The sequence below is a fragment of the Cinclus cinclus genome, chromosome 1 (genome assembly GCF_963662255.1).
Source record: "Cinclus cinclus chromosome 1, bCinCin1.1, whole genome shotgun sequence".
Lineage (NCBI taxonomy): Eukaryota > Metazoa > Chordata > Aves > Passeriformes > Cinclidae > Cinclus > Cinclus cinclus.
In genome coordinates this window covers 132,063,945-132,076,753 of record NC_085046.1, presented here as the reverse complement: position 1 = coordinate 132,076,753, position 12,809 = coordinate 132,063,945, and the positions used below count along the sequence as shown (strand labels likewise).

Sequence of the window (12,809 nt, the reverse complement as noted above, 5' to 3'; positions counted from 1 at the left end):
TTCAGGTAATCACAAGCAGTCCTAGAGATGACCATGCAACAGATTCAGCATCTCAGCTGTACCACAATCTTCCCTGAATTACAGCTTCTCTCTCCTCTCCCTACAACCTTTCACAAGATCAAGCAAAAATTCCCCCAGACATTATCTGACAGCTCTGCTGATGGGCTCAGAAAAGGCAGTGTAAGCACCTCCAAAATACCATAACAATAAAAAGCTACATAAAGGGATTACTCCCAGCAAAGTGCCAAATTCACTCAATACTTTAACACAACTGTGCAGATGAATCTATGCAGTTGCTAACTGAAAGGGAACATTTGGGCTTTGTCTGTACATAAACATTTGAACAAATATAACTGAAAAGACTAATCTAAGGAGGCTGGTAATTGTTCACACTAGGAACACCTTGACCAAACAGACTTACACTGAATTAAGTGGACTTCAGATGCCACTCCAATTCACCCACTTGGTATCTGAGTTATTTATACAGTTTAGCAACAGTCTCAGTGTTAAACTAGGCCTCAGTGCAAACAGTGTACTTTGCAATGCATATGCTTACCACATGATTTTTTAAATTTTTTATACTTGTTTTTAACAAATGACCTGTATGAATGAACACGAACTAATCACATGCCAGTCAAAATACTTAAAAGTAGTAATTCTAAACTTCAATAAAATTACGTCAGTAATGCTAAACAAAATTTATTACCTTTTTCCCAGTGGCAAAGGATGAATTCTAACCATTAGTACACAGGTAAAAAAATTCAAATCTAGTTTAGATTGAACTGATGATTATTGTTAATATTAAACAAAACCAAAGTCATCTTGTGTAGCAATAACGAGACATGTCATTTTCTTCTTATTATTACAAGCTGCAATAAATGCAGAGAGCTATACTGCACATGTCAATCTGCAAATTAAACACAGATGTCCAACTATAATTTCACAGCTTCTCTTCATAAACAAGTTTAAAAGTTGAAGAGGCTAACTGGTTGTAACAATACCAAAACCCCCAAACATCTTGTGACAGCAAAAAAAAAGCAAAATGCAACTCTTACCACTCCCAGTTTTTCAGAAGCATTAGCTTTCCACAGGCGAATATTCATCTCATCTGAGCCACACAGAATGTATTTGTTATCTGAAGTCCATTTCACAGTGATGACATGCTGCATTCGTTTGGTATGATAAACCTCCCTAGAGCAAGGAGAAACATTTTTAAATGATCTATCATCACTTTTCTCACCATTACCTTTCAAACAGCAGAAAGAACTCTGTTCAAGGCAAATTTTTTTTTTTACATTCTCTTGGGGTTGTTTTTAAAAAAATCTGAATTTTTTGAACACTGTGTTGATCTTATCTTTCTATTGATAGCAATGCAAAGGAAGTGTGACAGACTGATGAAGGACCACCTAGGATAAGATGCTTTTTAAATAAGTACTTTCACAGGAATTATAGTAAAGAGTTAAATAACAACTCTTTCTCCAAAACATGCTAAGGGTATACATTATGAAATGCATACTGTTCCTGAAATAATTTTAAATTAATATGGTTTTACACTGAGAGTATTACAGAATGGGAATGCAGAAAAATAGATGCCAAAGAATCTGATACCAAAGAGCAAAGAAACACCTCTCAACTGTCCATTTACGATATAGCAATGGATTTGCTACTTCCCTCCTTTAGCCAAAAATGGACTCAATTTCTATTTTAATTTCTGCTGATCAGACTCCTGTTCAACAAAGTACTGTAGAAAAAGAGTTTCTCCATGTTACATTTAAACCAATACTTAAGTTAAACTCTTGCCTAATTTTCATTATGTATCAAATTTATAAATTCATTTCTGCTATAAAAATAATTAATTAAATACACCTTTTTAGTTTTTTATTAGCATTCTTAAAAGAAGGAAACAGTAAGGCCTGTTTATTGTCTACCAATATCCACTTTTTTGATGCATCAGTCATGCACTACATCTTATTCTCTTTCATCCACCCAGTTATGTTTGCAAGTAATAATGTAAACAAAACAGAAAAACAACATTTATTCAAGTTTTGTGAAGAAACTAGACTGGGGTTGAGCTGAAGTGGTTGGGAGAAAAACAAAAGTAATCAATATATCAGAATAAATAAGCTTTAATAAGCTTAAGCACCTTTTTTAACTCACCAGCAAGCAACACTCTATAAGAAAAACTGTGGAAGATTGAGCACAACTACCATCAGAAAACATTAATACTCACATCAGCTTTCCACTGTTTAATGGCAGGTGTGCACATTTGCACATTCACAAGAATTTCTATGTTTACTTTCCTTCCATCATATGACTCAGTAACAATGCTTTTTCCTCACCCACCTTTGGGGAACTAAATCCTTTTTCTTTCCATACTCTGAATTTGCAGCCTTTGCCTATCCTGTGGCTGTCATCACAAGGTATTAAATATAATTTTTTCAGGGAGAGGAAAAACAGAAAACATGGCCAAATAATCAGGATCTGTCATTTCCAAGTTTGTGCAGAAAGACAGTTCTGTTTACTAAGCACTTACTAAATTTAATCATCTTCATAACAAGTCTTATTTCTTAGGGCTAAACAATTTCATTATTTGAATTTTCATTTTAAAATAAAATAGAAAGCAATTGAAGTTAGGAGTTTTTCAGATTGGCATGACATCAGAAGTAAAAACTAGAATAGCATCAGGATCCTTATTTACAGATATTCCTAACTGCCCTTTCAGTTTTCCAAGTAGGATCAGATCTTCTATTTAGAGACTTTTCTCCATTCCATGAGATTAATATAAACTGTGCAATTCTAAAGAAGCCCAGCTTCTAAAGAATTTTAAGTGTACCAGAACACTCTAATCAGCTTACACGAGGCAAAACTTTTCATTTGTAAGGCTTCTCCTCACTAGATTTATGGCTATAACACAAAATGGGAAAAGGTAGGGACAAAGAGAAAAACCCTTTCCATAGGCCTTGGCAGTAATCTGCTAAAACATGAAATAAAGCCTTTTACTGTTGTGTTATGGGGTCTGCAAACTTCCTCCCAGTGATCTGTGTTGACTTTGCATATCACTACTTCTGTGAACATTATTAATTCATACAAAGAAGCTGCTACCCATATTTAATAATGCAAGTCGGGAAAAAAAATCCCCAAAACAAACCTACAAAGAAACTACGTTACCTAATTACATTTAAAATATTATTGCAAGACAAGAAGAACATGAAAAAGATCAGATATAGAAGGAATGTAAATACCCCCTCCCACTCTTTAATGCAGCACTGGAACACAAACAGTTAACCCAGCATACACAATTCATCAATCAATAATAAAAATATACAACCTTCACCAAGCAGTATTTCAACACTCCCAGCCTCAAACTACCTAGAACTTGTCTTAGTAGCAACCTTCAGGGGTGGCAAGATTGGAGAGAGGAAGTCAAATGGAGGCAAAATAAAGTTAAGAATAAAGAAAAAGGAGGAAGAACTGACAAGAAAGAATAATGAAGGCAAGTTTATGAAGATCAAATGATACCAGAAAGATCAGATAAGTTGCTTCAGTTTTCATCAAACTGAAAGAAAAGCAAAACATAATGGAAACACACTAGATTAAATCTGAACTCAGGTAAAATATTTAATATACTGACTTATGAAACGCTACATGAATAACAAAGTCCATGTGAATTGTACTCAAAGCACTGTATTACAAATCAAAACCAGGTTAACAAAATATGAACAAAAGGTATTGTAAGTGCATTGAAACAGATCACAAAAGGGTCTCAAACTGATCCTCAGGAATTCACACAGCAATCTATTTCACATAACGTCTTTAGCATTCATCCACACAGGATGAAGACAATCCCTAGGGAAACCAAATGCTACAAAGCTTTAATATACTGCAAACTTCAGTGGTGACAGGAACAGTATAAGGCAACCTAAAAATCTTAAAGATGCAGAGACAGGGAAATCAAATTGGATTCACCATGGTAAAATACAAATGACACGAGCACAGTAATCCACACTAACTTTGTGGAAGTACTGTTACTTGTTAAGTAGTTCTATTCTTGATCCATACTCCAGAATTAAGGCAACTACACAGCCTGTCAGCTTCAAGCTACTGACAGAGTAAGACTTCAACACCCACAGGACGCAAATGCCCCAATGAAGATGTTAATGAATGAATTATTAACTTTGGAATTTGGGAGGAAGTCACTGGAATCAATGACAGCAAGTGAGAAAGGTGTAAAACTACTCACCTGCTGTGACCTTTGTCCACAGGAAAAATGCGGATGGACTTATCAAAGCTGGCAGACACAAATTCTTTCCCAGTGGGTGAATAATCCACATCAAGAACAGCAGACACATGATCCATGTGCACCATCACAGGTGATTCAAGAAAGCGCATATCAAAAGTATATAAGCTTTAAAATAAATACATCAGTAGCTGAATATCATAACAAGTCCTAAGTAAACAGTACATTTTACAAAAACCACACTTCAGGATAGAGCCATATTGCAGAGCAAACTCCTTAAAACAGCTCATAATACTGTTATGTATTACTGTGAAAAGAAAGAAAACGGCATTGTTTAGGGCTTGAATGAAGTTTGTTAATCAGAGGATTTAGTTATTGGATCAGGTTTCTTGCTCCCTATCAAACTCTCCACTATTCCCTTCATCATCTGTCCATGGGTCAGACTCCAGGCATCACAATGGCTCCTTTTAGTCCATCTTCCAATGTATGTGTGCACCCTGCCTGTCAGTGCTGAAAGGTTTCTAAATATTCCCATACTGTGAATTCCTAGTAATTCAGAGTCTACTGTAAAGTCCCATTTGATTGATACCCTTTGTTACTGCCTAATTATCTTAGGTCAGTGCCTAATAAGTGCAAGGAAAGCCTGATGTAGCAAGTCTAGAAGTGCAGGGAAAGCTTGGTCCTTAGACATAGAGATGCTAGTTCAGCAGAACACACTACCTATAGAAAAGCATTATGTTAAAAGTAAACTCCCAGCTGCTGGACCACAGCTGGTTTGCTTTTAAGGACTTCAAAGCTCAGATAAGGCCTATTCCCTTTGAATAAAGAAGATAGGCATAATCACTGTGTAGATCATCAAGTAAGCTTTACAGACAATGCACTTACTGAAACCTACTTAAGATATACTCAAAATGATATATGTTCAAAAAATTTAATTCACCAGGTTTCTTACCTCCCTTTCTGCAGATTAATGCATAACTGAAATTAAATGCATCTTACTGTATACTATAATGGTGATTATTGCCTTTTCCTTCTAAATTCCCCAAGAGAAAGTATGCAGCACCCTATTCAAAACTGCTACTCCATATAATCAATGCATATGCAAGTATTTGTTGTTGATGTTGATGCATTTGCCTTTGCATACTAAATGCTTCAGGCTTCAAGAGGACAGTTGTCCCTGACAGCATCAGCTATAGGTTTTAGTTTAGCAGGAGGAAGAAAAAAAAAAATTAAAAACCCAAACCAGCCAAAAAAAACCAAATTCATAAACAAAAAACCCAACATAAACAGACTGATGTAGTCTAATAGTTTTACCATAACATAAATACAAGAAAAACAGGACATTGCATGTAACACCACTTTCAAGGTCTGAGCCAGATTCCATTTCCTTAGAAAAACAGCCTTAAGATAAGTGATAAAATTCCTATGTTCTAGAAGAAAACAGTGATCTATTGTTAGATCACAGACTTCCTGGAAAAAAGGATATGGAGCACATTTTCAATGGCCTAGTTTTGAAGAGACAGCTTTCTCAATATCAGATTAGCTGTTCACATGAATAGTATTGTTCAAAAGTAAAAAACTGCTTCGAGACATTGAAAGGATAAGTACTGCAGTCTCCAGGACTGTCTCACAAAAGATTAATTTATTCCTTTTAAGAAATGTTCTCATCAAAATAGCTGATCAGTACAATGTATCAAGCTTCACAAAAGCTGGCAAGAAAATAAACACGTACATTGCCTCAGACAGGACCAATAGTGCTTATTCTCCAGGGCCCATTTCAAATTACACTTGCATTGGTTCAATTGCATTTATTGTAAATTACACCACTTTTTACCCCCCAAGTACTGAGACACACAGAAAGAGGCCGTCTACTATCAATTCATATTTGTTAAAATCAGTACGCCTATGATTCTCTAGGTGATTAAGCAATTCAAATTTAGAGTTTCAGTAGTCTTTTAAAATTTTATTTTAGCATGATCATAAATCACCAAGACCCAGATGAAAAATATAATCTGTCCAGGATTACCAAAAAGCAAAGTGACACTTACTTGTAATCTTCATTTGCTGCAGTAAAAATGAAAGCTTCCATAGGGTTCCAACACAGTGTATTTGTCCTCATGTTCAAGATAACCTGAAATATATTTTAACATTGTTACCTTGTTATAGGCAGTAAAATAGTTGAAGACTTCTACATAGCCCTGAAGACAAGCACTTTGTAAACAGAGAATTATGGCAGAGGAATAGTACATGACAGAATGTTTCCTCAGCAGAGAATGTTTCCTTCTATTTTAGAAGTAAAACCCAAGAACCTCCTGTCCCTCATTACATCTTTACTGCTTTGGGCTACACAATAATTAAGTTTTCCTCTGTAAATCACCTGAGAATCAAATTCTTTCAAGTGGTCATTTAATATGGTAACCTGCTAGTGGTCAACATGTAAATCTGGAACCTCCAAAAAATTTCACTTCACTATCCTATTTACAGGAACCTTTAGCTATGTAATCTACACATACACCTAATTAATAGGTTATTTCAAGGGATATAGTCATCAATTGAAGCTGTGAACCAGCATCTGCAAATCAGTCATACCACTCTGATGTTCTCCCAGTTATTACCCCTTCATTATTTAATGCCTAGAACTGCAGGTCACAAATTCTCCTGGCCAGTTGCCATTTCTTGCAGAAGTGCCAAGCAATGTACACAGAAATTACTGTGTCCTCACCTACTCAGTAGGGATAACTGTATCAGCAGTGAATCATTCCTCACACATTTCTAAGATTTGCTTGCTGCTTTTAAGCATATGGCCAACAAAGAGGCCAGCTGGCCCTGGAGTGGGAGGAAGGAAGCTGAAAACAGAAACAATAAAACTCTTCTACTTTGCAGACTAGACAACAGGCATTAGCAAGCTATACGCTGGATGTCACCACATTGGAGGACAGCTGGGCCCTCGTGGGACAAGGCAAGGCAGGGATCAAGTAATTTGATACACCACACACAGCAGCTTTGGCTTCTGCCGAGCCTAAGAAGAACTTCCAACCATTTACTTGAAAATAAGAACTATACAGTATGCCTGACACAAAGGGGATGTGTAATTACAGAGCAACTTATTAACAAACTGAACAACTCCTGCCACAGTTAAGTCGAGACAGGGCTGGTATCACCAGCCCTCTAACTGGCATTCCCACCAGTCTTTATTCACAAACTCTACATGCCTTTTTTTACAGACCTTTCTCTCACACAACTCTGATTCCTTGCTTCATAGAACTCTCTCTGATAAGTGACTCCTTCTCTTATTGGCAGCTTCATACAGTACCAAATCCTTGTCTTAGAGGCAGTTCCACATAGCTCTGACTCCTTCTTTACTCTCCATGGCTGGCTAACCCCAAGCTGTCCCTTTCCCAGCCACCTAACCCTGACTGTCCCCCACACATCTTCCTGCCTTGCCTGTCCCTTACCTCCTCACAGCACAGCCAGCAGCCTCCTTCTCTTACTCCAGCAGGCCCCTCACTCCCAAGCTCCACCTCAAACTCCACGTGCCTGTAACTGGTTGCCAGCTAACCCACTCTTTTATATCCCAAAAACTCATTGGGCAGGCACAGGCATTTCCACTCCTTGGTAATCAGTACAGCTGCAAGTCACTGGGGAAGATTCCCTCCTGCACTATCCTTTCAGCCAAGCTCTCCACAAACTCTAAACAGGATTTTCTAAAACATTCCAGGCTAGCAATAATCCTATTTAAAAATCCTGAAATTTGGGTGTTTAATGCTACGGTACTCAAACCCCATTTTTGTTCTTCAGTTACTACACCAAACACCATAAATTACACAATTATTTTTCAGAATACATTTGTACAGGTATAACCCTTCCAGTAATGAGCACAGTCTCAACACAAGTTAATAGTGATGACTTTACCGAACACCCCTCCAAAAGACTGCACTGAATGTGTGCCTATTCTTGTAATTCTCATTCTCCCTAAATCCTCATTTCCTAGGTAACACCATCCTGTTCACTATAAAGTCTGTGCTGCAGAACACCACTTACTTTCAGGAACTGCATGCAACTAGAACTGAATGTAATCATCAGATCTCTAAAGTGATCTCTAGTTTAAAAAGTGGACACTGAAATGTCCTCTGTTTACACTAACGTGACAACTAGAATTTGCTCAGATTGCAGTATTGTTCTAGTTATAGATCTTGCACAAAACTGGGAAGTTAATAATCAAGGACTGTTCTTTATTCCTTCCTGTACAAGTTTATCAGCCACTGCATAATGAACAAACGATTAATGTGAACCCACCATATGTATAATAAATACTTTAAAACGGGTTACAAAGTAACTTCAGTATTGCCAAAAAATCCAGCTCTTTCAAAAGGAGTCAAGTTTCTGTTATGGTCCAAATCTTACTTTTTCACCAAAATTTACAAGCCTTCAGTTCATTTCAGCAGTGGCTCTTGGAATTAAAATATTGCCTAAGAAATGAGATTGTCTCTACAGTTTTAGCATTAGGTTTTGTAACAATTATATAAAGCAACCTGGGCTGGAAATGAGTTTAAGTTGCTATAAACACATTAAAAATGACATTTCAGAACTATCTAAACCCACACCAAAGCCATTTTTTACTGCTATTTTTAATCTATTATACATCTTCTTATAAAATGGCTAAGTTTAAGTCCTTATTAAGTCGAAGTTGTGAAGTCCCTGAAGACTTGGTTCTCTGGGTTTAATTATTTTAACTGTGAACAGTTACTTACAAATAATGTCAGCCTGGAAATCTTGAAATTAACACAGAAACACTACCCAAATAATTTACCTGTCATCCTGTACTACTACCTACAAGGTATTTGGTTGAGATGAACACCTAAGAATGTAACAAGGAAGAGAAAACACAGTTCCTGTCAGTTGTTTAAATGCTAAAGTCTATCTTTAAAACATCCTAAGCTTTCCTGATTCCACAGGTTGCACAGAAATGACTGTTAAAGTGTACCAACTCCTACCAAAACATATTCCTCTTGTCTTTCAACAGAATTGCTTTCATTCATATTTCCCAGCTTTTTTTAGACTAGTTCTTATTTTGAATCTAGGTAGCATCTCACTATCTCATCCCTCCCTTTTAAAACTTAAGGCTTTGAAACCCACAGTCAGGACAAATGGGCAAGAGAGCTACTGCTTCATGATGTGAGCAGCTCTACTCCTATTTCTATTAATGAAGGGACTCCCACTGAGTTCCAACTGCTTTGCTCATCAAAGCCTAGGAACACAGCAGTACCAGAAACCAGTGCCCCTGCCTAAGTAAGGTACCTCTCATAAGCAAAACCCTTCTCTTAGGAGTTCCAGAGCTCTTAGCTCTCAATTCAGAAATGGACGCTTCACCTCCTCTCCACAGCAGAATTATCCCTATCCCAGGAGGAAACCCAGTACTGTGCCCATGGAAGCAAGGAAGTACTAAGCAGTATTTTATTCCTACAGCAGGAAACGTACCTCAGCATGCTGCTTACATGAGATACACATATATAAACACGTGCATGCATATTGTATATATAATACACAAATCTTAGTCTATAATAACTCCAGATGCACATGTATGTACAGTCATCTATTTTGCATATATACATATGTAAAATTCTGTTAAATTCAAACTTAGCTCACAAAGGATCAAACTGCATCCTTTGACCTTGTAACTGCAGCTCTACAGCAGTGGCTGTGTTCATTACAACATTCAGGTCTTCAGCTAGCATCACTGACAAGTTTTTATAAGCACTGCCTCAGTGGCCCAAGTGAAACTTCACCAAAAATTGTTGGGGCACAGAGAAAGAAATACTGTTATACTGTTATGCCAACAACATCCCTTTTTATAACTAAACACAGTTTTAATGTTCTAATGTGTATCAGATCAATGACATACTGCAGTCTGCAGTATGTAACACAGGAGAACACTGAGTGCATATTCACAAGCCAGAATACTGTATTTCAAGAAGACTATTGTTAAGGTAGTTTTGGGGCTCAGGACTACTGAACTTGATTGAGGTTTGCTAAGTGTGTATGAATTACCAGCTTCTTATCTTAATAAATGCAAATATTCTGTTAAATAGGAATCTTTACATCATGGGTACATTCTACGTATAAATATTATTTTGATTACATTGCAAAGGATTTCTGAATGTTTATGGTAGGTGCATAGGGAAGGGTTTATCTCCCTTGGAAGGAGAAACACCTTTTCAAATGAAGAGCAACACTCTCCAGTGGTAAAGTCACCTTGTTTCCTCTTCTGACAAGGAAGAGGGAAAAAATAAAAAAGAAATCACACATATACAGACAGAATGCAATACAGGAACATAAAGTTCTTACTGTGAAATTGCTGTCAGGTCAGGCACTTGATCAAGAATTACAACAGTGTGAGCATGACAGCCTGTCTGAATGCAGAAAAGGGCCCTTCTAACTCTGCATTGTTTAAATCCCAATATTAATTCAAACTCAAGACTCAAACAATGAAAATTCAGTGAACCAGAATTCAGAGCTTCCTGCTCTTTACTGTCACCAACAGTCACAGGCTACTAACATTCAGTATGATTATCAGCACCAGTAATTAATCTTAAGAAGAAAAATATTACCTTCTTTAATGGAGTTGATTTTCTCATATCATATAGCACAATATTTCTGTCAGAAGCACAGCTTCCCAAAAGGTAAGTCTGGGGAGAAAAAGAAACCAAAAGCAGTGTGTATGGTCCTTGAAATACTTCTAGAGTGTGGTACCCAGCTTACATCAGATATCTAAGCTATTTCACAAAGCTGGTCATGAGTTTCTTTTTCAGTCAAGGAAATACATTCATCTATTTTTCTGTGCAGCTAATTACGCAGCACAAACATTTTCTATAGCTTTCCCTGTAAGATTCAGAATCCATGCAGTGCCCTCCACTTTAAAATTAACAGACAATTCAACATTTTTTCTATGAGCATAGCCCAGTCAAGAGGTATAGTAGGAAGTGTTGAAAAAGATCAAATGCAATTGTTTTGCCATGGAGAGGGTGAGAAGTCTCAATCACAGGTAGTAGAATACTGGAATAGATAAATTGGCAGCTCCTCAGCCACTCAACTGCCACACTGTATGACTGAGGTACCAGGTATGTATTGTTGTAGGCAGAATGGAGACTGCCCTGCTTTTGTTTCCCTTCTCCCACACCAACAGAGACAAAAGACAGGAAGATAAAATTATATGGTACTACATTCCAAAATAATATAAACATCAAAATCTATGTATACATCCCCCTACATATTCCATTAAAACATAAAACTTAAATTTGGAAGAAAAAAATTCTTGGTGTAAACAGATGGTGTAAACAGAGTTTAGATCTCATACTGCTCAAGAAAAGTAAAATTTCCAATACACAACACAAGCATTACCTCAATGGGATTAAACTTTACACTGCTTATGCTATCAAAACCCCAAGTCAGAGAACACTTGGGGCTTGTCCTTTGTTCATCCCAAATGTCCACTTGATGGCCACAGGTAGCAAAAACAGGTTCCTTCCAGTGGTGATCGATTCCTGTATACACTGTCTTTAAGGGGAAAAAAAACAAGAAACAAGGCAAAAATTTAAAAACCCAACTGCATGCATAAATACTCAAGAATGTCCAGTTAGAATAAAAATCAACAAATCACTGCATATAGAGTTTGTATTACTGAAAATTAACTCACCACTGCTACTAAGCCTTATCGGACATACCCCTTCCCGCAGGCAAGCTTTCTTTTTCATTTAAGGTGCATGTAAGCATTTGCTGTTAATTTACAATGGAGTTGTATGCACTAAAGGCATATTTACAAAATCCTGGCAGATTTTAAAGCAAATGAAAACTTTAAGAGGGCAACTGTATTTTCAATGGGAACTTAAATCGATTCCACAGACATAGCAATAGCTAAAGGGCTTCAAACTATGTATTTGAAAAAAGCATTTAATGTTTTTCCCAACATAAGCTTACCATAAATTCGAAGGGCCAAAATATATATTTTCAGACTGCTTTCGTCAATAAGAAAGATGTAAAATCAGTATTTTGTACTGAATGGCTGTGAGGTATTGGCATGAGAAGTAAGTTATTTAATGCAGACTAAGCACTAACACATGCCTGAAGAGACTACAGAGAAATGGAACCAGTTTGCAGGAAAGGAATAATTAGTACAGACAGAGCTAAGCAGTCTCTGGTGGAATTCGAGGAGTTCTTTCTGGTTACATATAAAACAAGTGTAATAAAAACATGAAGATATTTTAGAAGTGCCATTATAAAATTTGATGCCATCAAATTACAACCCATTATGATAACAGGTGATAACAAACTATTTCTTTCTCCTTCAAAAGCTAGATAAGAAATTATTCAAACTTAATTCAAAAGAAGAGGCATGGGAAAATCAAAACTCAGATTTACTACCTTTCCAAGAATTGTATGAATAGGTTCTTCTTCTTCTCCATATTCTGGGCTCTCCATTTTCCACTGTTTCACAGTTTTGTCATCACCAACCTGGAAATATCAGAGAAATCATGTACAGTTTTATGTAAACATATTCCCTTTTATTTTGCTAGAT

At 36.7% G+C, this 12,809-nt stretch overlaps 1 protein-coding gene across 3 annotated transcripts in view; it reads right to left on the bottom strand.

Moving 5' to 3' along the window:
- DCAF13 (DDB1 and CUL4 associated factor 13) overlaps positions 1–12,809 on the bottom strand; it is a 40,410-nt gene that overhangs the window by 10,187 nt on the left and 17,414 nt on the right. For all 3 annotated transcript variants that reach the window (XM_062490783.1, XM_062490776.1, XM_062490791.1), the window contains exons 4-9: positions 12,656–12,745; positions 11,636–11,791; positions 10,846–10,923; positions 6,286–6,368; positions 4,241–4,405; positions 1,056–1,191 (exon numbers count right to left, since the gene is read on the bottom strand). In XM_062490783.1, the coding sequence (XP_062346767.1) occupies positions 1,056–1,191; positions 4,241–4,405; positions 6,286–6,368; positions 10,846–10,923; positions 11,636–11,791; positions 12,656–12,745 (708 nt within the window). The remainder of the gene's footprint in view (positions 1–1,055; positions 1,192–4,240; positions 4,406–6,285; positions 6,369–10,845; positions 10,924–11,635; positions 11,792–12,655; positions 12,746–12,809) is intronic.